This window comes from Asterias amurensis, chromosome 1 (assembly GCF_032118995.1).
Source record: "Asterias amurensis chromosome 1, ASM3211899v1".
Classification (NCBI taxonomy): Eukaryota; Metazoa; Echinodermata; class Asteroidea; order Forcipulatida; family Asteriidae; genus Asterias; species Asterias amurensis.
The window spans coordinates 35,669,407-35,692,243 of NC_092648.1; the positions used below are offsets into that span (position 1 = coordinate 35,669,407).

General features: G+C 38.5%; 1 protein-coding gene and 1 long non-coding RNA gene across 2 annotated transcripts in view; one reads left to right on the top strand and one right to left on the bottom strand.

The window, feature by feature from the left end:
- LOC139938332 (uncharacterized) overlaps window positions 1-22,837 on the top strand; it is a 37,979-nt gene continuing 15,142 nt past the window's right edge. Inside the window, exon 1 of the long non-coding RNA XR_011786122.1 lies at window positions 1-727. This is a non-coding gene — a long non-coding RNA (uncharacterized lncRNA). The remainder of the gene's footprint in view (window positions 728-22,837) is intronic.
- On the bottom strand, window positions 721-22,726 carry LOC139938326 (E3 ubiquitin-protein ligase MIB2-like). Its single transcript, XM_071933774.1, has 16 exons — window positions 22,624-22,726; window positions 19,040-19,158; window positions 16,039-16,137; window positions 15,159-15,330; window positions 14,519-14,625; window positions 14,048-14,239; window positions 13,501-13,622; window positions 12,870-13,023; window positions 11,775-11,938; window positions 11,045-11,196; window positions 10,147-10,309; window positions 9,488-9,642; window positions 8,072-8,198; window positions 7,066-7,272; window positions 5,528-5,724; window positions 721-4,919 (listed from the first exon to the last, which is right to left on the bottom strand). Exons 2-16 carry the CDS (start codon window positions 19,143-19,145, stop codon window positions 4,871-4,873), a joined length of 2,166 nt encoding a protein of 721 aa, XP_071789875.1. The 5' UTR covers window positions 19,146-19,158; window positions 22,624-22,726; the 3' UTR covers window positions 721-4,870.

Consider the following 22,837-nt stretch of genomic DNA (forward strand, 5'->3'; position numbering starts at 1 on the left):
ATTATTTATTTTGTTTAACCATTTTACCATTATACACAGAAAATGTATTTGTTCACATATTTACGTTAGATGAAATCTTTATACATGCAGAAAAAAAAGGCGGGAAGAAAAGCACTGAAAAGGGCTTGTATAAAAGAGAAATGCAAACGGAAACTACGGTTTTAGTTATGGAAGTGCACATTGAAAACCAAACCCAGTGCACTCTTTTGTGTGCCCCGAACAAAATAACATTAATGATACAAATTACGAAATAAATTCTGCCAAGAGCTGAGTATAGAGTATGAGAAAATGCATGCAATAATTGGTCAATTAGTTTACTAACAACATTTGTAATACATTTTAAAGTAATATGTAGACCTTTGTCTTCCCTTTTTCTTAATTGGTTCCCCACACCCTAACAAAATATCAGAAAATATTTTTTTTAATTCCACTCTCATAGACTAAAATGACAGTACAGTCATACATAGTGTAACAAAAATAATGCAGAATATCAAACTCGTTACATCAGACATCCATGTAAAGCTATATTTAAAACGTTTACCAACAATTCATACCCTTCTTATAGCATTGAGAGGGTCGCTTTCCTGTCTTTATATCATTAAGAAATTTTATGTTGATTTATTGTTATCAACTGACTATTAAAGATATTGCATACATACGGGGTTTGTGTTCTTGTAAAAAAAAAAATCTTATTGTTAGAGATGTATACACCTTAAAGACATACTAGGTATCTAGCATGAAACGCTACCTAAGCGAACGTTAGACATTGCATGCATAGTCCGCTTGACTAAACACTGGCGTTACCTAGGAACGTTATTTGACTTATAATATGACGTATAAATACTGGCGTTACCCAAGCGACCGTTATGATGGCCTGTAATATGACGTATAACGTAAGTTGCACTGACGTTGTCGAGTAGTGACCAGCCATAAACTCCTTTTCAATGGCTATCAGATAAGGACGCTGGGAACTTGCAATCTGCCCGGCGCACATTGTCCACTTGACAATTAGCCAGAATGTAACTTCAACTGGCATTCATTGGCATTTAGGTATATGTAGAAACAAAAGTAAGTTAAAAATGGTTAACTGTGAAACCAAACTTGAAAGTGGTAAAATCTTTCAAACTTAGCCTTTGAAGAAAATGTTTTTCTTGCTTGAATTGTTCAGTAGTGGTCATAGTGTTTGCTTATAGACCAATCCGACGAAACAAAATTGGTAGCGCCCTCTGATGAAAAAAATAACACAACAATGCACTGAAGACACGGCAGCAAATGGCGAGCGGTGCTCAACACCTGTGCGCCCGGTGCGCGCCTGGATTTGTCTATAGAAGCAATAGTTTCGTAACAAAGACCAAAAACTCTGACAATTATTTAAAGTCACCTGGAAGTGGTATTTTGTCAAAATAAAGCTTTTGTCACTAAAATATGTGTTTGATGAGTGGAATAAAAAAATTTGTTTCCATGTTATTTACAAAATAATTTGAAAATAAACCCGACCCGAGAGGGCGCTGTTCGTGACGTCAATCGAGGCGCGATGAATCGCATGCAACTGACCCCCATCTTTAGTTGTTTTGCTGCATCCACATTGTCGGAAAAATGCAAGAAAAAAACTTTTTCGAAACTTACAAACTCACGACTAGGACTTGAATGTACTTGCACGTACGTGTGTTCGATGTTCGATCGAGGCAAAGTCTGCCTTGATTGACGTCACAAAAGGGGTAGGCGGAATCACCCCCACACAACTTTATTTATTGTTCTGAAACATACAAATCGTTAAAAACAATTACTCAACAAATTATTTTATTGTTCAGAAACTATACTCTAATGTTTGAAAAAAAAAAAAAGAAAAAAAAAATCCAGGTGACTTTAACACTGAACAATAAAGCTTTAGATTACAACAACATATTTTGTTCATGTAATTTCACTTCAGTTTGAAGTTTCATTTTACTCTTAGATGGTGTGACATAGATTTTTCAAGAAATATTTACATTGTAAAGTCAATTTTGGGAAAATGTTTGGAGAAAAAAAATGGGAGAATGTCACGTTTGTGATACCTGCTCCCCTCTGCATGAAACATAGAACTTTATGAGAACCAATGTGTCAATTCCAGATTGGAAGGACATCAGGAAAGTATGGAACTTAAAACAAACATGTTGACATCGGCTTTTCACTCTTTTCTCGTGACCCAGATGACCGATCGATCTCAAACTTCTACACAGGTTTTTATGGTTTTTTTTGTTTGTTTTTTTACATAAAGTGCTTACACTGCCACCAACTGTTTTGTTAGCACAAACAAATATAAAAAAAAACTGCAGTCAAAAATAAATGAAATTGAATAAGCAAATGTAATAACAGTTTACATCCACTTCCCTGGCAAGGTATAAACATCCCTTGATAATAATATCATCAAACGAATTATGGGTTTGTAATTTCCTGTCATAATTATTACTTGGCTGGTAATAATACAAAAAATCTGCATAAATCGACTGCATTTTTTCAAAATGTATTTTCAAATCACAAAAGTGATTAGTCAGATGAAGTAAATGATTTTGTTTTCTTTAGTCATGGCACAACCCCTGCGATGTACTCCTCTCAGCCATTTTCTCTAATTGCTCCTAACGTTTAGGTTAACCACATGTTAAATAATTAAAAAAAAAAGCCCGCATCATGGGGCCTAGTTTGCCCTTTAGTAGAATAATACCAAACATTGTAATTGTGTAATCGCCGGTGTAAAGCGGACAATGCATGATCGTCTGTCATTTATCAGAGCCACTGAATGGGAGTTTGTGGCCAGTTACTTTACCAAGGCAACTTCAGAGCAGCTTACTTTATACGTCATATTATAAGTTATGTGTTCGCTTAGGTAGCGTTTCATGCTAGATACCTACTTGAACGGAAATGGCAAGTCGTGATCTTTGCTTGCTTTCATTGAAAATATTTTCAATCAACAAGGAAATCGAGTCATATGAGTATAATAGATTTTATTTGTTTCCAAAATCATTCAACTCGAATACCCTTATGCGGTGCATTTCTGAAAGATTTACGAAAAGCTCCGTTACGTCATCACTCATTTCACGTCATACGTGTGCGCTCCAATTTGTGTAGACGCTTTGTTGCAACAAAGCAAACTCCGCTCACACAACGTCAAAGTATTGTCAAAAACAACATTTTAGCAATATTTTTTGCATACTATATAGGTCGATCGTCCTTTTAACAAATTTGCTTTTTGTGAGCAATTCTTTTTATATATACAAATAATTTTTTTTCAAAATTTTAAACTCCTTTATAAATGCACTACAACGTTGTAGGCATTTTGCACCAAGACTTCTCAATATGGTAACTCAGTATTAACCACAATGCCACGCGACTTATCATTCTTCTTAAAGTTATAATTTATTATACCCAATTTGCAGTCTACCCGCAGGTCACTCGATATAATAAGTTTCCTTTTTGATTTTTCTGCACGAGTTGGCGTGATTTTTCATGCGTGACCTCGGTATGAATATATAATTAGTCCAAAGGGCTTCTGAAATTCAGTCTTTTTCGACCTTATCTGAAAAGTATTGACAAAAACAATGTAGAAGTACATTGAAATGAAGAGCATGTCTGTCGTTTTGTCTGAAAAAAAATTGTTGCAACTCAAATTTTAAAAAGAGAAATTTGTACGTAAATAAATTTCTTCAAAAAGGAAGAAAACAAGTCACAAAAACACGGCGAATTTTCCCGTAATAAATATCAGCAACGGTTCCCAATTAGTATATATGGATAGATTATTTCATATTCTTCCCGAAAATATTAAAAGCGAGACCAGATCGTACCTAGTCCAGTCAGGATACAGCGATTTCCACCGTTTATCCAAATCCCACATTACGAAAAAGTCAACTATTAGACAGAATGGTTTTCCTGCACGGTGATTGGCTGACGATGACATCATCGACTAATATGGCAGCATGCTGTTTTTCGTTGGTATGGTATCCCGACCACAAAGGCAGCGTTAGTAAATAACAAAAGAGCCCGTCTATACCATGGGATGAATGAGCAGGGGTCGACTAGTCCTACGAGATATACAAATTGCATGGATAGTCCTAAGTTAGGACGAGTAACTGGTCCTAACTCGAGATAAGACTAGTCCTAACTCTTTGTGAAATCCACCCCTGATCCTCATCCAGCTCACAGGCGCTTTTACCATACCAACGAAAAACAGCTTGCTGCCACATAACGATTAATAATTATTCACATAGAGGTCACGCACGATAAAACGATGCATATTCTGCAGATAAATCACAAAGGAGATTAGTGACCTGCGGGTAGACTGTTTGTGACTTAATAGTTTCCATAAAATCATTTTGGTTTCCCAGAGCACATACTAAAGCATGTATTGTTTGTCATACCCTTGTCAGCTACATATATAACCCAATCAAACCACTTATTTGTTGGCTGCTAAAATACTTTTATTTGTTCCTCTACTGGACGTCAGAAAAGGAATACTTCCGAAGAAGTTATAGCTGACAGAGGATTAAAGGGACACATCGACTAGTTTGGGATTCTGTGAGTGTACGAAGTAAAAGGAAAACCACACAATTTCGAGCTTTTTGTGTGGATCGTAATTGTACTTATAAAACGTCTTTCCAACCATAATTAAAAGGCGTTTTATATCCCAAAGCGCCCAATCTAAGGCAGCAATGTGTCTTTATCAAACAAGTACACCTAGTACAAAACCAACCTGGAAATTTCAACCAATAAGAATCTTTCAAAATTCAGTAGGGCCTATAACACATGCAAAACAAAGTCAATTTTTATGATGTTCATTATTGGGCTCACGCTGACTATAAGTGACGCGAATCAGATGATGCACCGTCTTGAACCAAGTCTAGCTGACCTTACAGCTGACATTTTTTCCGGAAGTTGGCCTTGCCGCTCTGGAATAACAGAAATAAAAACAGTTGTCAGTTGGCAGTGTTTCGCTTTACAGATTTAACTTAATAGTGAAATAATTTTGAACTATAGCTAAATGGGGTCGGGTAAGCTCGGCAATGTCGATATAACAGTTAGCATATCAGGCGTGCACGAATGTAAAGTTTGTTTGAACCGGAATACATTGGTCGGTCCATTACAGTGACTAAGATTGTATTCATCTGTATTGCACCAGTCTAGATGATGCAATAATCAATGTGGCAGCAGACTAAGTAAAATAATCAGTATGTTCGCTTTCGAGGATCATGTAGAACGCCAGATACCGCTGTCAGATGCAATTGTGTCCGCCATGCAATACTGTCCGCTCCGGACACTTTTGCAAAATGCAATAATGTCCTCCGAATAGTATTGCGTATAATACATGACATAATTGCATGCGACACCGGGCTAAGTGGACACATCGCTGATGCACTAGTTGGTTTTGGGTAAAGTTTGTCTGTACACAACCAATCCAAACAGTGCAGTATTACAGTGTCCACCTTACTTCTAAAAGGCTATCGCTGCTATACAGCAGTGTAGTGTCTCACTATCTCCTACACGTCGGAGGGCTCACCTTTTCTTCTGGAAAGTCTCCTTCAGGAGTTTCTCAATGGAGGGATTAACAACGACGTCAAGTACATTCTGTCCCTTGTTGTTCTTGATGTAGATGTCTGCGTCATTTTTGATGAAATAAACAGCGATGGCAACGAGGTTTACCTTTTCATCATTCGGATCGCCTCCACTTTGAGCTGCATTGATAAGTTCCATCAACTGAGAAGAAAACGAGTCATTAAATATATCAGTAACTATATTTCTTATTGCTCTATTTGGTTAAGCTTTCTATTTCTTCTTTGTACAATGTTTGGTTGGCATATTTGGCTTGTGCGTACAGCGCTCGCCTCTCATATTAAGTTCATCCTGGCTCAATACCCGGCTAGGACCATATTGGAACAGAGTTGTGCGTTTGTTCTTAGCCTTGCTCAAGGCAGTCGCATTATTCGCTCCGAAAAGACGCCGCTGTAAACCCACCCGTATACCCTGTTCGTGGTGTGTGCAATCATACCGCATGACCCACCCGTATACACACTGTCACGTCGTACGAATACTGTTCACACAAGTCATCGCACCCGTACCACTAACCGCATGCGGAGGCCGTCAGGCCGACAGCCTTGTCGGGTCTGTATCTTCCGGGTTTAAGTGTTGTATTGAAAAAATTCCACTAGTGGAAAAAATTGGGGGGGCTCTCGGATATGCTAGTAGGCAGCCATGAACACAGGATGTGAGGCAAATGAATTATTCATTTTGACGTCCAATCACGCACTTCCCTTATCACGACCTTTGGACCCTATCATGTCTCGTCTTTCGCGGGCATTATGGTAATGAGCTGACCGTGCACTCTAAAAACTAAAGAGTTCAATCCAACACTTGCATTAGTTCGGTGAGTGACTACACTTTGAAAGTGTTTGATCCAGCGTTTTGTATGTTAAATCTAGCATTTTAAATTTTTGATCCAACGCAAAAAGGGTTAATTCAACAATTTAAGTGTTACGTCAACCTGATCCAACAATTCAAAGGAAAAAGGTTGAAGTGACACACTAATAACTTATGGAGCTGAAAAACTTCTATAATTATAAAAACTTCTATAATCTTGTTTCAAACCAGCCGTTTAGTTAGGAGTGGTCGTTTTTTATTGTATTTTGTTGTTTTCCCTGCTTGAGTCGAGTTGGACGTCCTTAGACTGGATAAGATGGGGGTGCAGTTCCAAAAGTTGTTTAGCTTTGTGGACCTTTAAGGCCACACTTCCTATGTTATGCTTACCCACCACCACCAGAGTGTGACAGTGTCTACGATAACCCTCTGGTAGGGAAAGAGCCCCTTGATATTGTCACATGTCATTAATTTCTCCACAGTGCCTTGCACTGTGGAGGCTTAAAATCATTGATATCCTATAAAAGACCATTCCACATTATCTAAGTGGGGGTCAGATCCGTGATTTGATTTGAAATCTGACTCGCTCATGCTTGATGGGTTTACACAATTTGGCCAACGAACGAATGTAAATAACCTGGTTGTATAAAAAGACATTAATTTAGATTTTGATAAATAAATTACCTTTCCCATTGGAGTAACTCCAAGAATGTCTTTCATGGAGGCTTTTATCATGACAATATGGAGGCTGGTATCGCCATCGCTGTCCTTTGCGTTCACATTAGCGCCATTATTCACCAGAGCTTCAATGCATTTGTTGTGACATTTTGCAGTTGCTAGATGCAGTGCCGTGCACCCAGACACGTTTTTGAGATCTTTCTGGCAGTTTACCTTGAAAAAATAATAATGAGTAACGGCTTAAAGGCACTGGATACTATTGGTAATTACTCAAAATAACTGTAAGCATAAACAATTACGTGAGAAACGGCTCCCTCTGAAGTAATGTAGTTTTCGAGAAAGAAGTAATTTTCCACTAAAATATTTGAATTTGATTTCGAGACCTCACGAAATCAAGCATCTGAAAGCACACAATATCGCGGGACAAGGGTGTTTTTTTCTTCCATCATCATCTCGCAACTTCGACGACCAATTGAGCTCAAATGTTCACAGGTTTGTTATTTTGTGCATAATGTTGAGATACACCAAGTGAGAAGACTGGTCTTTGACAACTACCAAAAGTGTCCAGTGTCTTTATATTAAATAATACTCATCATAATATTCTACATCTCCTGGCAGAAAATTTTCACTACGGCAACCAAAAACTCAGAGTTGAAAATAATTTGGGGGAAAACGATTCTAAAATGGGCAAAGAAACTATTGCGGCAAACGGTTTTGGTATACACAAAATGTGGCGATTGGAATTCAAAAAAGGGGCGCCTTTTGGAGTAGCGTCATGTGTCCCCCCCCCCCCCCCCGGAATTGTTTCGTTCTGCAGTAACAAATTGCCATCCTCAACAAAACTCCTGATTAATTTGTTGTTTTCGAGGATTCCCTTTTTAAAAAAATTAATGTATAAAAATATTTCCCCTTTGAAAATCACGACAAAAGTGGAAATTTTTACCACTTGTTACCACTTTTTAAAAAAGCCGCGTATCCAAATAACATTAATATTCAGAGACGGCGCCCTCACCCGTTTAACAAGGCTTAACACAATTTCTGGGTGGTCGTTCAAAGCAGCGAGGTGCAGTGCAGTGAAGCCATCAGATTTCTGCATGTTGATCATATCTGGTGCTTTCTGCAAAATCCTCTCAACGGCACTGGAATAGTAAAATAGTGAAACATGTGTAATTTAAACGACCGATTCTGAGGTTGAAATGGCCATATATAGGCGCCATGTTGAAAATATACCACAGTGCATCTTGGGAAACCGAGTGAAGTCATAACAAATAAATCAAGCTGCCTAGATATGGACGCTTGCTGTAGTTTACAAATTCATAGTTGTGTAACACATTGCCTCGAAATCAGTGATAATTTAATAATAATATCGAAGTCTTATATAGTGCACGTGTCTACGAAACAAGGTACTCAAGGCGCTCAGTACATTGTAAATGTATATACAAACTTTCAGAAAGATTATTGCAGTGATGAATTCTAAATCCAACTATGAATCACCTCATAAGGGTTTACAAGGTGCTACGGCGCATACAGCAGCCACAGCCAGGAACACCGGGCGAACCCCTTCTCTTTTTGATAAGTGCACTGGGTTCTTTTACATGCGTTACACAACACATGGGACCAACGGCTTTACTTCCCATCCGAAGGACGAAGCAATGGTTAGGTGTCTTGCTTAAGGACATAAGTGTCACGGCTGGGGATTCGAGCCCACTGATCAGAAACACCAGAGTTTTAACGGTACACAAGCCATGATGGGTTGCCGGTGTCCAGGAGATTCTGTGCCCCCTCCCCCCCCCCCCCCCAGATCTTGATCTTTGCACCGCTGGAGGACAACCGATAGGGAACTTTTTTTATTGAAGCAAGCACCATGAGCACTTTTTGTGGATACCGGCGCTATAGTATACGTCATTATTAAGGCAAACTATGTTCAAACTTCTTCTGATAGCGCCCTCTGTTGAATCATCCTCCTTCAGCACACACTGGGTGTATTCATTTAGCTTCCCTTGGTCGACCCCGCGGTGCTCACTCGGGTGAGCCCCTGACACGAGCTAATAGAACGATCACACTCGCCCTCTCGTGGAGACGGCATGCACCTCAGGTCACCCCCAAGTGACCCAATCCACAAGCAGGACACTGGGGGCTGACCCGGGTGAGCCCCGTCAAAGCTATTCGAACGTACCGGGGCAGACCGGGGTCGACCCAGGGAAGCTAAACGAAAACGCACCCAATAACTTCCCGCGGGTTGGGGGACACTCTCCGGGGACAGATTTCCCCAGCTGGGACGCGGATTGCACCCAGAGAATACCGTGCTGTCAAATAACATTATGGTTGTTTTAATATGAAGAAGAACAAATGATGCGGGCAGATGCAGAGGTAGAATATAAAATGCAATTTGGCTAGTGATTCATTTATGAGGCTCGATAAAACTTACTATCTGCTGTTTTTCATGGCTGCGAAATGCAAACTGTTGAAACCTTTAGCATCCGCCATTTTGAGATCGACACGTGGATGTTGAACCATAAGTTGAATGTTGCGAGACTCGTTCTTTTCAATGGCAAAGAACAATGGGGTGTGGCCTTCTTCTGTCTGCAAAGAAAGGATTGGTGAATGGAAACAATTGTCGCCCAGTACTCCAACAAAGCATGTTATTGCATTATTGTTCCAATGAGTGGAAACATGAAACCCGGATTCAACAAGTCCTATGTGAGCTTGTATCAAGTGAGTGAAAATATGTGTGACTTCATTGTAATATAGAACGATCATCTTTGTGTGGAAACATGTCACCTGGTGGCCAGGCTTCAACAAGTTCGAGCATGACAGTCTATCAAGTGAGAGAAAACATGCCATCTTGTAGTTGCAATATGTGTTCAATTTAACTGCATGACCATCTATGAGTAGAAAAACCAAGTGACTTCGACAAGTTCGATGTAAAACTGCTGCTGCGTGACCTAGATGATCATGCAATCGGAGAAAAATAAAGGCTCATTTTGAGTTGCGACATATTTATACCATTCTTCCATTGGCCACAATAAAGCAGTACCATAAAGGCTGCGCTCCAATCGATACATACATTGTAAATGCATGACTTACTCTGCAGTTGACGTTACATCCCGACTTGTGCGTCAGAATCTTTTCTGCGCATGACGAGTAACTTCTGCCTGTTGCCGCGTGGAGAGGAGTCACCCCTTTCTTATCTGATGTGTTGATGTTGCTGCCTTGATCCAAAAGAAACTCCACAATGCTCGGGTTGTCTCTGTTAGTACAGAATAATTAAAATTGTCATACCTAATTTGTATTTCTATTTATTACTTTTTTTTTAAGAATTCAAGCAAAAACCATTTGAACCAGGCTGCCATTTGATGTGGGCGTCATCTTGTAAGGGACTCTCTTTACGAAACCACGGATTCGGCTACACGGCCCAATTTCATAGCGCTGCTTATAATTAACGATAAGCAAATTTCCGTGCTTACTGTAGCACAACAATTTGCAAAGGTGCAAGCGTATTTCACAGGTTAGCAGAAGTATTGGGCGGTCATATTGCGCGTTTGCCGTGGATTTGCATCGTGACGTCATATCTTTTCGTGCGGTAGGCACCGGAAGGTTAGCATGCCTTTTCGTGTGCTTACGGTTAGCAGCGCTATGAAATGGAAATCGTACAGTAAGCACAAAATCGGCCGCTTAGCAGCGCTATGAAATTAGGTCTTGATTCGGCTCAAGCTAGCTTGGCGCTCGCAGTTGTTTTGGGAATTGCGCGTGCTTTGCGTATGCGCTCAGGGGTTCAGACCTGAGAATTGAGCCTGAAACCGAATCCGAAGCCAAAGTCGTCCGTGTGTTATCAGTAAAAATATGTTTTTAATTTGTTTAATCAATGGATATTTTGTTAATACTTATATCTCTGTCGTGGTTTCTAGTTGTAAAGAAAACCTTACTGGAATGCGTGAAGTATGTTCAGTACATTATGAGGAGAATATTTATAATAGTGTCTCACCCAATCACCGCGAAAGTGAGTGCCGTGTCACCCTCGTCGTCCTTTACATCAAGTGGAGCATTGTGCTGCACCAAGGCTCTGACGACATCGAGGTGTCCCTTGTTAGCAGCCGCCATTAATGGGGTCTGTCCCTTGTCATTCTTGAACTTTACCTGAAAGCAAGAAACTCCACCATTTGAGGATGTTTGAGGTTCCGACAAATGTCGATATTTCTGTGTAGTTGCCAACTCTGTATTTGCATGGCCGCCGAATGTTTATAGCAAATCATCCAATTGTGTGAACAGAAGTTCGGAACGAAATGACATTATTTGCAAACTTTCAGTTCAACACAATATCTCCCATGATTGGTTGCTTTGTCTTAAACAAATTCAACGCTTGTTTTGGACAGTTGTGTGACATTGCAACAAACTGTGGCCATCTGTTTTCATTGATGGCTTTCCATAAAAGTTTTCCAACCTCCTTTTGTCAAAACTGATGTACAGACGTTATGCACGCTAGCATGCAAGCAGACGACCGAAAGTGCAGCAGACAAACATCACGCTGACCAATCAAAACACATAGAAAGCTTACGTCACTGCACATTATCCAATGAAATCACTGTAACTGATGAAATCATTGGGGTATGTCAAACCAGTGCCTGTGTTTGTTGAACGGACATAACTGAGTCGACTTTACCCAAGTCTACACAACATTTTAAAACCCATAAAGAGTTAAAATTAAAAACGAGTACCGCAGCGGCGTTGTCGTTGATGATTTCCCGCACTTTTCCGACATCGCCCTCTACTGCCGCGCTGAAGAGGGACATGCCCCTTGGTGAACTTTGACCTTCCATCAATCCATGCAGAGCCGACGAAAGTTGACTTTTGAGCATCAAAGCCATCAAATCTCCTAGACCTTAAACAGAAACCAGAGATTTTTGTATGAGAGGTATGCTCTCAAAAGGGTAATTTTAAATACTTTGAACATCGGCAACCCCACGGTATACCGTTTCCAGAGCAGAATAGACCCACTGTCTTGTTGAGGTTTAGGGCACTGGCCGTACTATTGGTTAATTACTTGAAACAATTGTTAGCATAAAAACGATAAATTGGAAGCTGATGATAGTATAGTAACAATTGTGAGTACAGCTCCCTCTGGGGTAACATTTTTTTTTTAGAAAGAGGTAATTTCTCACCTAAATAAAAAATACTTCAGCTGAAGCAATTTTTTATGTATCTAAAAGCACACAAATTTGTGAAACACGTGTTTTTAAAATCACTTATTGAGCCCAATATTCCACAGGTTTGTTTTTCATGCATAATTATGTTGGGATACACCAAGTGAGCATACTGGTCTTTGACAGTAAAGGTGTCCCGTGCCTTCAAATAACACCAGGTAAGGCAAATTAAAGAAGAATGGAACTAATTACAACAACAACATTGCGACATCTCAAGGGCCTTTAAATAAAATCACTTAATTGGACCAAGGTTCAGTGAGCAGAGGTATTTTTGAGTGGAAACCACGTCTCTGTTATTTTCAGACATTATCTCGGCTCAGACTAACCATTGTGTCTGCCCCTCCTACCCTCACCTATGGAGGACCAAAAGTCCCCTCACCCCAGCCCGAAACCTAGTTTCTGCAATTTCCTTTTCCCCTTTTGGAAGTGTTCAAGGTCATCTCCCATATGCCTTTACATGACTGAGACACTTTTAGTGACAATTGGTCGAACTTTTACGCACGATCAGAACTACGTAAACAATGGAAATTTGTTCGGTAAGTCTGGCGCCACCCAGCGTTATAAAGTTTCCCGTTGATTGCCTGTTTTTGAAAAAAGTTCAAACCTAACCTCCAAGCTCGTGTAAAGAAACCCCTTCATCAGATGCATTCTTCTCCTCCAGCATCAAACACAGAGGATTCACGAAGAAAGTAGAGTTATCAAATTTGACTTTGACGTCACCATCGTGGTCAACCATAATGACCTCACCGACCTCACCTTTGACCTTAAAACAGTGATAGTACGCGGCAATTGTTAATTCTCCTGCTTATAAAACACACGCAAAAAAATCAACGGGAAACTAGTTGGAGACCTTCACTTTCTGATGTCATGGGATCGACGAATCGGTTTTGTTTTTCACTGCATTATTTGTTTAGTTTGTTTGTTTATGCAAACACCTTCCCATCAAGGGAACTCGGCAAACCTTTACAAGGGGACATAAACACCAAGCTGGAAATAGCCACTCTCTCTCATACAAACATTGGTTTAACGTTTATGATTATGAATTGCATCAACAAAATCCAGAAAATTGTGATTCAGTAACAAGACAACAATACTTATTTTGTAGTCATTGTGAAACCAGCAGTAAGCTTGGTAGGATTCGAGCCAATACACGTGTGATTGCAAGTCCTCATCAGTCTAACCACTAGACTATCATAATAAATATAAATTTTCTAAAAAGTGTTTTTAGAAAGAAACGTACTTTTATTATATCGTCGTCCCATCCACATCTCGTGAGTTGTAGTTCCTTCAATTTTGAAGTTTCCATGTTAACCAAACGGACCTTGTCGCCAGAATCCACATAGGGGCGTATTTTAGTGCCGTCTATTTTGAGGGGGTTAAAATAATCACTTGTAAAACTACATTATTCTGTGTGCATTTTTTATTCGAATTAAAAAGAAATTGTATTTGTTAGTTTCCCTTGCACGTGACAGGTTACACACACTGTTTTCATTTCACTGCAATGTCATTCACTTGTAATGTAAGAAATAATACCCATTAATAGGTTTTAATATTATACTTGCCGGATGTTTTGGGGTATAAAACTTTGCCAAGGAGAGGGCAATATTCAAATGGTTCATTTCGCCCGCAGAAAAAATAACATTTTATTTTTCAAAAGTCAGCTCAAAGGTTTTGTTTACATTACCAATAGCGCTTGATCTGTTGATGGTGAGACTCCATCATTCTGTTTTGAGGTTTGAAGGACGCTATAGTATTGCAGTGTTTGATTTGAGTGCCTATGTATTTACCAAAGACTGGAAGGTGATCTTTGTAGAAGTCTCCATTCGTCTCTTTCTCTTTGTACTTCAACTCCATCTTGCCGGCGTCGCCACATCGGTAGACGTTATTCTTACCGTTGGGCCATGTGACCTTGACCCAAGAACGATACGAGCCGTCAGTAGAATCAAAGTCTGTGACCTTACCGACAGACCCCGCCCCTCCTGAAAAAATAAATGAATAAACTTCAAAAAAGTCAATTTTAACAACACAAACGACCGTTCAATAAAATAAACAACAAATAAAAACAATTAATTATAAATTTCAGTTTCAACGAAAATAACAAAAACAAACAGTCTAATAAGCAAAACAAACACAATATTTGAAATAAAACATCACAGACATGCACAAAATAATAATCTTTAAAAGAACAACATTTCTGTAAAAACAACACGAACATTTTGTGAGAGTAAAAAGTAAGAAATCTGTATGTAATATTTTACCGTCTTGATCACCCCATGTCCAATCGGGTCCTCTGATCACTCGGGCTCCAGGGAAAAGACCCAAAGCTCTCCACTTCGTAGCCCCTGCTCGACAGGGAACATCAACGCTAAATGAAAACATAAATTAATATAGTTGTCAAGTTTGGGGTAGGCCTATATGTTTCCCCCATCACATACAGTTTCTGTAGGAAGTTGAATCAAGAGGGCGCTGTCAAACTTTACGTCTATACACAGGGTGCGTTCGTTTAGCTTCCCTGGGTCATGCCCCGGTGCGTTCGAATAGCTTTTGACGTCATTCCAGGGGCTTACCCAAATCAGCCCCCAGTGCCCTGCTTGTGGAGTGGGTCACTTGGGGGCTGGCACCAGGTAAACGACGTCACTACGAGAGCGGTGAGTGGTCGTTCGTTTAGCTCTTGTCAGGGGCTCACCCGAGTGAGCACCGCCGGGTAGACCCAGGGAAGCTAAACGAACGCACCCACAATTTGTGGTATTGAGGACAGCATCACTGGGGGACAACATCCCTTGTGACACAGACAGGACCAATACAACGACACCGGATAGATTGCCAAAACGTTTTTCAACACCCGGCGATGACTCAACTCTTTTTAAAGGGTGCCCTCATTTGTTTATAAACCTTTACCCCGTTGTATTCTCGGTGTCGATCCTGGAGAATGGATGCTGTAAGTTGTGTTTATCACCATGGTAACAGCTATGGCACAAGTCGTAATCGCCACACTGGCGGCATTTCCAGCGGATCCCGAGTATACCATCTTGGCCACAACAATCGCAGGTTACATTAGAGTGCTTCACACCTGTTTTAAGGATTACCAAGAATGGTTTCATAAAACTGCTGGAAAGTTCCTTTTGAAAAATGGCGAACGGCATAAGCCAGGTTCATACTTCCTGCGATGGCAAATGCCACACAAAATGTTGACGTAACCGGACTGTTTTCGCTGAGAATGTCTCTCGGGAGTTGAGCACAATTTTCAACTAGTGCGAATTATTCGTTATTTGAAATGTGAGATTGAAATTAATTGAAGTTGTGACGTCGACATTCTTATCGCATGTGAGGGAAGTATGAACCGGGCTTAGTGTCTAGTGACAATAAGTTTTGCAAAGCTTAAAGTGTCGAGTTTTTACGTAATGGTAGGTCACTTTTTCAAGAAAGATTTTTTTTTTTCAAATCTTAATAATTTTATTCCGCAACTAGAGGTTTCACGTTTCAGTGTTCACTGGTACGGAGCACCTAAAGGGACAATTAATATAATTAAAAAAAAAATAAAAAAATGAAAATGTATGCCAAAAAGATGAAATACTTCATTCCTTTGAAGTAATATTTCGAGGGAGTGAATTAATATTTCGAGTGAATTTTTTTTACCTTTTCAGTATTTTTGATTACCTGCCCCTTAAGTTGCTCCGTACTCTAGCATTTTACGGTAAAAAACAAAAGCATGGCTGTACCCAGGCTCCGTGTCACTGCTGGCATGTTACGGTTTCAAAAAAAAGAAGCGTGACTTTACCCATTGGTCCATTGTCGTAGATCCGTAGATCAAAACTTCCATCAGAAACACGATATGTAGCCTTAAAACCCGAATCCCAGCACACTACCGCATTACTACCTGAAAACGTTCAAAATCGGTCCCAAAATGTTATTCTTGCAAGTGTCATGTATTTTCGTCTCGTATGCACCATTTAGTAATTGGAAAAATGTTGAAAAAAACTGGTACCTATTAGGGTTAGATTCAGGATTAAATCCTGAATCTAACCTTGACTTTGACCATTATTTAAAATGAATCATGTCGTGTTGGAACCTAATTCTTACCAGCACCCCCAAAAAAGACTGTTTCAAAAATTGAATTTTTTCCCCTTTTTTTATTAAATTGAATTTCCTCTTAGGACCGAAAGAAAGTTCAAATTGGGGTCATGTAGGAACCTTACTCTTACCAGCACCCCCAAATAACTGTTTCAAAAATTGTATTTTTCCCCTTTTTTTATTAAATTGAATTTCCTCTTAGGACCGAAAGAAAGTTCAAATTGGGGTCATGTATGAACCTAACTCTTACCAGCACCCTAAATAACTGTTTCAAAAATTGTATTTTTCCCCCTTTTTTCTAAATTGAATTTCCTCTTTGGACCGGAAGAAAGTTCAAATTGGGGTCATGTTTTCTAATAAAATGTTGATGTGCCATAAGCTGCAAGATTGAACATTATAAGACTTTAGGCGAAGTGGTTCAGAATTATTATTATTTTTTTTTTTTTGTAACAAAGGTCTTAATAATTTTCCGTTTAAATCTGCTCGCATCACACCTTGCACTGCTGTTGGACACAACATGCAATTATTCAATAGTACTTTTCATATTAATATTGCACACATTATCCATGTGATGGCAACGTTCATCGATGGTTTCTTTTGTATTGATGAAAACCGATATAGATAATAAAATTGTGCGGAGTCTGTGATTACAACAACAAGTATATCAATAATTCAAGCTGTTAAATGCTAATAAATGACATTCATAAATACCTGGGATAGTTTCTTCATTTGATTGGTTGAGAGGACAGCACGAGGGGGTGTTTCGGGTGATATAACCACAGCCAGAAGTGTTAAAACACAGCTAGCATATGTGTGGCCCCTGAATCAGCATTAAGGAGTATACAATTTGGATTTCTGACGTTATAACCTTGTTCATCTCCTTGTATTTTAACAAAGTAAGCTGAATTTATCCTCGAAAGTTTGAGGGTTCTGAAGCTTTGCGAAATTTAGGGTAGTGTGTTATGGTTATGGTTATATTTGAGACGATTTGTAAACAATTTTTTATTTAAAATCGTTCTTGAACAAAACAATAAACTTATTCATAGTGAAAGAGCCCGCAAAGTTGAGTGAATGCACGGAGATCAGTGAGTGAGGCCGTGTCCGAAACGACGACTTCGGCTACAGCTACGTCTAGATCAGCGCGTCTACCAGTGTTGAAGAATAGCAGACGCGCGCGATCTAGCCGTAGCTGTAGCCGAAGTCGCCGTTTCGGACACGGCCAAAATGTCGTCTGCGGCAGAATCATTTAGTCTGGTTCCCAACATAGTAGCGCGCGATTAGCCGTTATGAGAGGCAGAATAAAGATGTTAGTTCCACTTTAAATTGGAAAATAACGCATGAATCGTGCACGATCGGCGAGGGGCAAAGCTAGCAGAATTTCGTTCTTAAATTTACATGTTTTTTTTCCTTATGAAGGTAAAGGTATTTATGAATGGGAATCGAAGTGTTTTCAGTTTTAAACTAGTGGTTTTAACCCGCCGAGGCCTGGTTCTTGATAAAATTCGTATCAGTAAAATTAAACCCGCCGAGACCTGGTTCTTGATAATTCGTATCGGTAAAATTATCAAGAACCAGTGGTGGATTTCACAAAGGTAGTCCTAACCTAGGACTAGTGCTAGGCAATGCTAAGAGATAGGACCAGTCCTAAGTTAGGATGAGTCACTGGTCCTAGCTTAGGACTGGTCCTATCTCTTCGCATTGCCTAGGACTAGTCCTAAGTTAGGACTACCTTTGTGAAATCCACCCCTGGCCTCGGCGGGTTTAAACCACTAGTTTAAAACCTCTTCACCACACATTGATTCCCTTAATAGATTCCGTCCTAATAAGCTACTTGAACTATTTAATGGGATGGTGAAAACATAGTCAAACTAAAATACCTTTTCACAACTTGAACGTTAAAACAAAGACTCTGGGGACAAAAACTTCAAAATAATGAACAACGTAGTCACTACATAATATTATGTTGTAGCTAACATTATGTTGAGATAACTATAGCTGTAACAACTTGAATACTACAGTGATTACAATACCAAAATACAACGTGTTGGCAACGTGATAATTTTAATAGTGGCGATATACAGGGTGCAGACTTGACTGCAACAATGCTAGAACTAATTTTTAATCAAGCCGAATTGCAACGTGAAAGCAGCTTGGCTGCATACTAAATTAAATATTAGGCATAGTTATGTGTTTTTGAACACTATAATAATTAAAGCTCTTCCGTGTTGTTCTGAGTTAATTAATCACTGCATACCTTTAGTCAACCTTTCACCTTTGATGTGCCCTTATTTTGACTTGAAGTGGCTTTTGAAGTAATTTTTTACCCTTGGTTGACCATGACTTGTGTTGACCTTTACTTCCGGGTCAAAGAGGGACCAATATTTTGTGTGCATTTTGTTTTGCCCCATTGGCGTCCAATGTTTGGCAACACAGTAGAACAGAGTTACACCCTTGGTCGGGAATTTGTTATGCTGTAAATATGAATTTTTGCATGTAGGCCTAGTGGTAGTAATTTATACACGGCCCAAATAGAAAGAATTATGTGTAAATAAATACAAATATGAATACTTTAACTAGAAAAAATTTACAATAAAATATGCTACGAAATAATTTCAATGTTTTCACTAATAGCACATCAGGTACAAGGTAAAGTATAAAATAAAATCCTTGTTTCTGAATTGATTATAATATTTACGTCTAGTACTCACTTTTTTTCTCAGGTGTTGGGATGACTGTGCCCACGCAACCTCTGCCTCCGTCCTGGTCGTCCCATTTCCAGTCCGGGCCTCGAACAACTCGCAACCCCTTCAACATCTCTCAGTCTTTGCTGAACAGTTTCGCAAGCAAGTAACATTGGATTTTACGGCATCGTGAGAGAAAAAAAGGGTAATTTTTCATAGCAAAATATCTAATGAATGTAATACAAGTTCAATGACGATTTGAGACAAGGCTGGTTTATTAAAGACAGTGGACACTATTCGTAATTGTCAAAGACCAGTCCTCCCACTTGCTGTATCACAACATATGCATAAATAACAAACCTGTGAACATTTGAGCTCAATTGTTCGTCAAAGTTGGGAGATAATAATGAAAGAAAAACACCCTTGTCACACGGAGCTGCTTGACTTCGAGACCTCAAGCTCTAAATCTGAGGTCTCGAAATCAATTCGTGGAAATTTACTTCTTTCTCGGAAACTACGCCACTTTCGAGGGAGCCGTTTCACACAATGTTTTATACTACCAACTTCTCCCCCATTACTCGAATACCAAGTAAGGTTTTGTGCTGATACTTTTTTTGAGTAATAACCAATGGTGTCCACTGCCTTTACTTCTTTGATAGCTAAACGTTTATTATTAAAACGTTTATTTTGATCTACTCTCTCTGTCTGTATTTAATATCTACAAATATTTGCTTACCAAAATTTGCTAGTTAATACAGTACCAGATTCGCCAAGCAGAATATATTTAGGAGCTCAGCTCCCATTAACAAGCTGTGGTCCAGAACTCCGCGACGGAAACACCAAGGTGCACCCCAAATTGCACCCGGTGTGGCGGTTTCAGTCTTCCGCCGTGTTCAGTGTTCCGGGTGACGTAGTCGGACATATCATCACGTTGTTTGAACGGTTTTAGCTTTCCGGCGTGTTCAGTTTTCCGGGTGACCTGTCAGATACCGCCGCGAGTACCCTGGCGAGTACTGTAGTTCTCTCAGCAGTGACCCCAAATTGTTTATATTCCGATTCTTTTCTGTGTAGTCACATAATCTCGCCCCATCTTTACATGTTTTCATGGGTACAACTTAGGGCAGGTCACACTCTGCTTGCATAAAAAACAACTCATACGATCCACGCGTTTGCCGCTAGTTGCACTCGACTCGCGGACGCCGCCATGACAGCTACTGGAGGGTAACGGATAACTCAATACGGCACTAAAAATGGACTACTTTCGCTTGCTGTGTGCAGGCATTGCATGACGAAATGCTACCGTATTTGGTAATTCGGAAAACTGAACACAGCGGAAAGTTGAAACCGCCACACCGGCTTAAATATTATACTGCGTTGATAATTTATTCACGTGGGACGTACCCAAACTATTTTAACAACGGATTTTACTATTGGACAGTTGGTGCTGATGTCATGGCACCTTATACACTGCGTCATTCAAAAGGGGAGTTAACAAACAACAATCAACAACGGCTTTTTGTATTGATAAGTCACGGCACCTTGCGCTACTTATTATGCTGCGTCATTAATTTATTTAAAAGGGGAGGTTACCAATAATTAACAACGGCTTCTGCTATTGGTCAGGTGTTGCGTACGTCGCGACACAATCATGTTTGTTTATAGCAACGCGTGAAGACAGCCATATGCCTGCATTTTGTATTTCTCTGCCTAACATGAAATAGCAGGACTATTATTTGCAATGACAATGATTATACCCCAGGGCCAGGGTATTTTTTTTTTAACAAACCAAATTGATCCAAATTGCAAGTAGTAATAAAACCTATACTGAAAAAGAGAACATTTCAACGTGATCAATGGACATGTTTTGGTTTTTTTTTTCTGTTTTTTTTTAAACGGTTTTCACCTTTCTAAAAAAGTAGAACCCGCGATTGCACAATACCACTCCCCACCCCAAGCCGGGAAAAACCTGATGTCAATTAGAATTGACATATGAAAGTGGAATTTTCACAAATCTTTACTGTTAATTATAGAAATTTGTGGAAAGCGCACATAATATCTACCCTAAATTAGAAGACTAATGATAAAATTGGATACAAGCAACTTAACAACAAATACATTTCGATGAAACTACAAATAAACAATGGAATAACAAAATGTAAACAGCATCTTAAAGCCATTATACAATTTCGGTAAACAGTATTGTCCAAGTCCCACACTTCGTGTATCACAACTTATATAAAAAAATGGAAATTTAGGCTCAATCGATCATCGGAGTATTATAGGGAGAAAATGACGGGAAAACCTACTCCAGTTTTCGCGCGTTTCGCCGTACATGACATGTGTTTATAACAAATCCGTAATTCTCGCTCACGAGAATTTATATTGTTTTACCGTTTTCTCAAAAAGTAAAGCATTTCATGGACCAATATTTAAAGAGAAGTCTTTCACCATTACCTTCTGTAAACCCTGTAAATTATTTGTAAATCTGTGAACTTTTTTTTCCTGAAATAGTGAAAAAATAATAACAGTGTACTTCTTTGTAAAGGGCTTAGAGAATTAATCGTTAATTATTAGGCGCTATATAAATCGAAAGTTATTATTATTATTATTATTATTATTATTATTATTATTATTATTATTATTATTATTATTATTATTATTATTATTATTATTATTATTATTATTATTATTATTATTATTATTATTATTATTATTATTATTATTATTATTATTATTATTATTATTATTATTATTATTATTATTATTATTATTATTATTATTATTATTATTATTATTATTATTATTATTATTATTATTATTATTATTATTATTATTATTATTATTATTATTATTATTATTATTATTATTATTATTATTATTATTATTATTATTATTATTATTATTATTATTATTATTATTATTATTATTATTATTATTATTATTATTATTATTATTATTATTATTATTATTATTATTATTATTATTATTATTATTATTATTATTATTATTATTATTATTATTATTATTATTATTATTATTATTATTATTATTATTATTATTATTATTATTATTATTATTATTATTATTATTATTATTATTATTATTATTATTTTCTGTACCGAAAGGGTCCAATGGCTTTAACAGACACTTGATGATATCAGAAATAGCTTTGAGATGAGTTTTCAAATGGGTTTTCATGTGAGTTTAGGGCTGAGGTTTAAATCTGTAAAAATTTGAGCTCAATTGGTCGTCGAAGTTGGGAGATAATAATGAAAGAAAAAACACCCTTGTCACACGGAGTTGTGTGCTTTCAGATGCTTGACTTCGAAACCTCAAGCTCTAAATCTGAGGTCTCGAAATCAATTCGTGGAAATTTACTTCTTTCTCGGAAACTACGCCACTTCAGAGGGAGCCGTTTCGCACAATGTTTTATACTACCAGCTTCTACCCATTACTCGTTACCATAAGGTTTTGTGCTGATACTTTTGTTGAGTAATAACCAATGGTGTCCACTGCCTTTACTTATTTGATAGCTAAACGTTTATTATTAAAAACGTTTAATTTGATCTACTCTCTCTGTCTGTATTTAATATCTACAAATATTTGCTTACCAAATACAGTACCAGATTCGCCAAGCAGAATATATTTAGGAACTCAGCTCCCATAAACAAGCTGTGGTCCAGAACTCCGCGACGGAAACATCAAGGTGCGCCCCAAACTGCACCCGGCTTAAATATTATGCTGCGTTGATAATTTATTCACGTGGGGACTTAAGTACCCAAACTATTTTAACAACGGATTTTACTATTGGACAGTTGGTGCTGA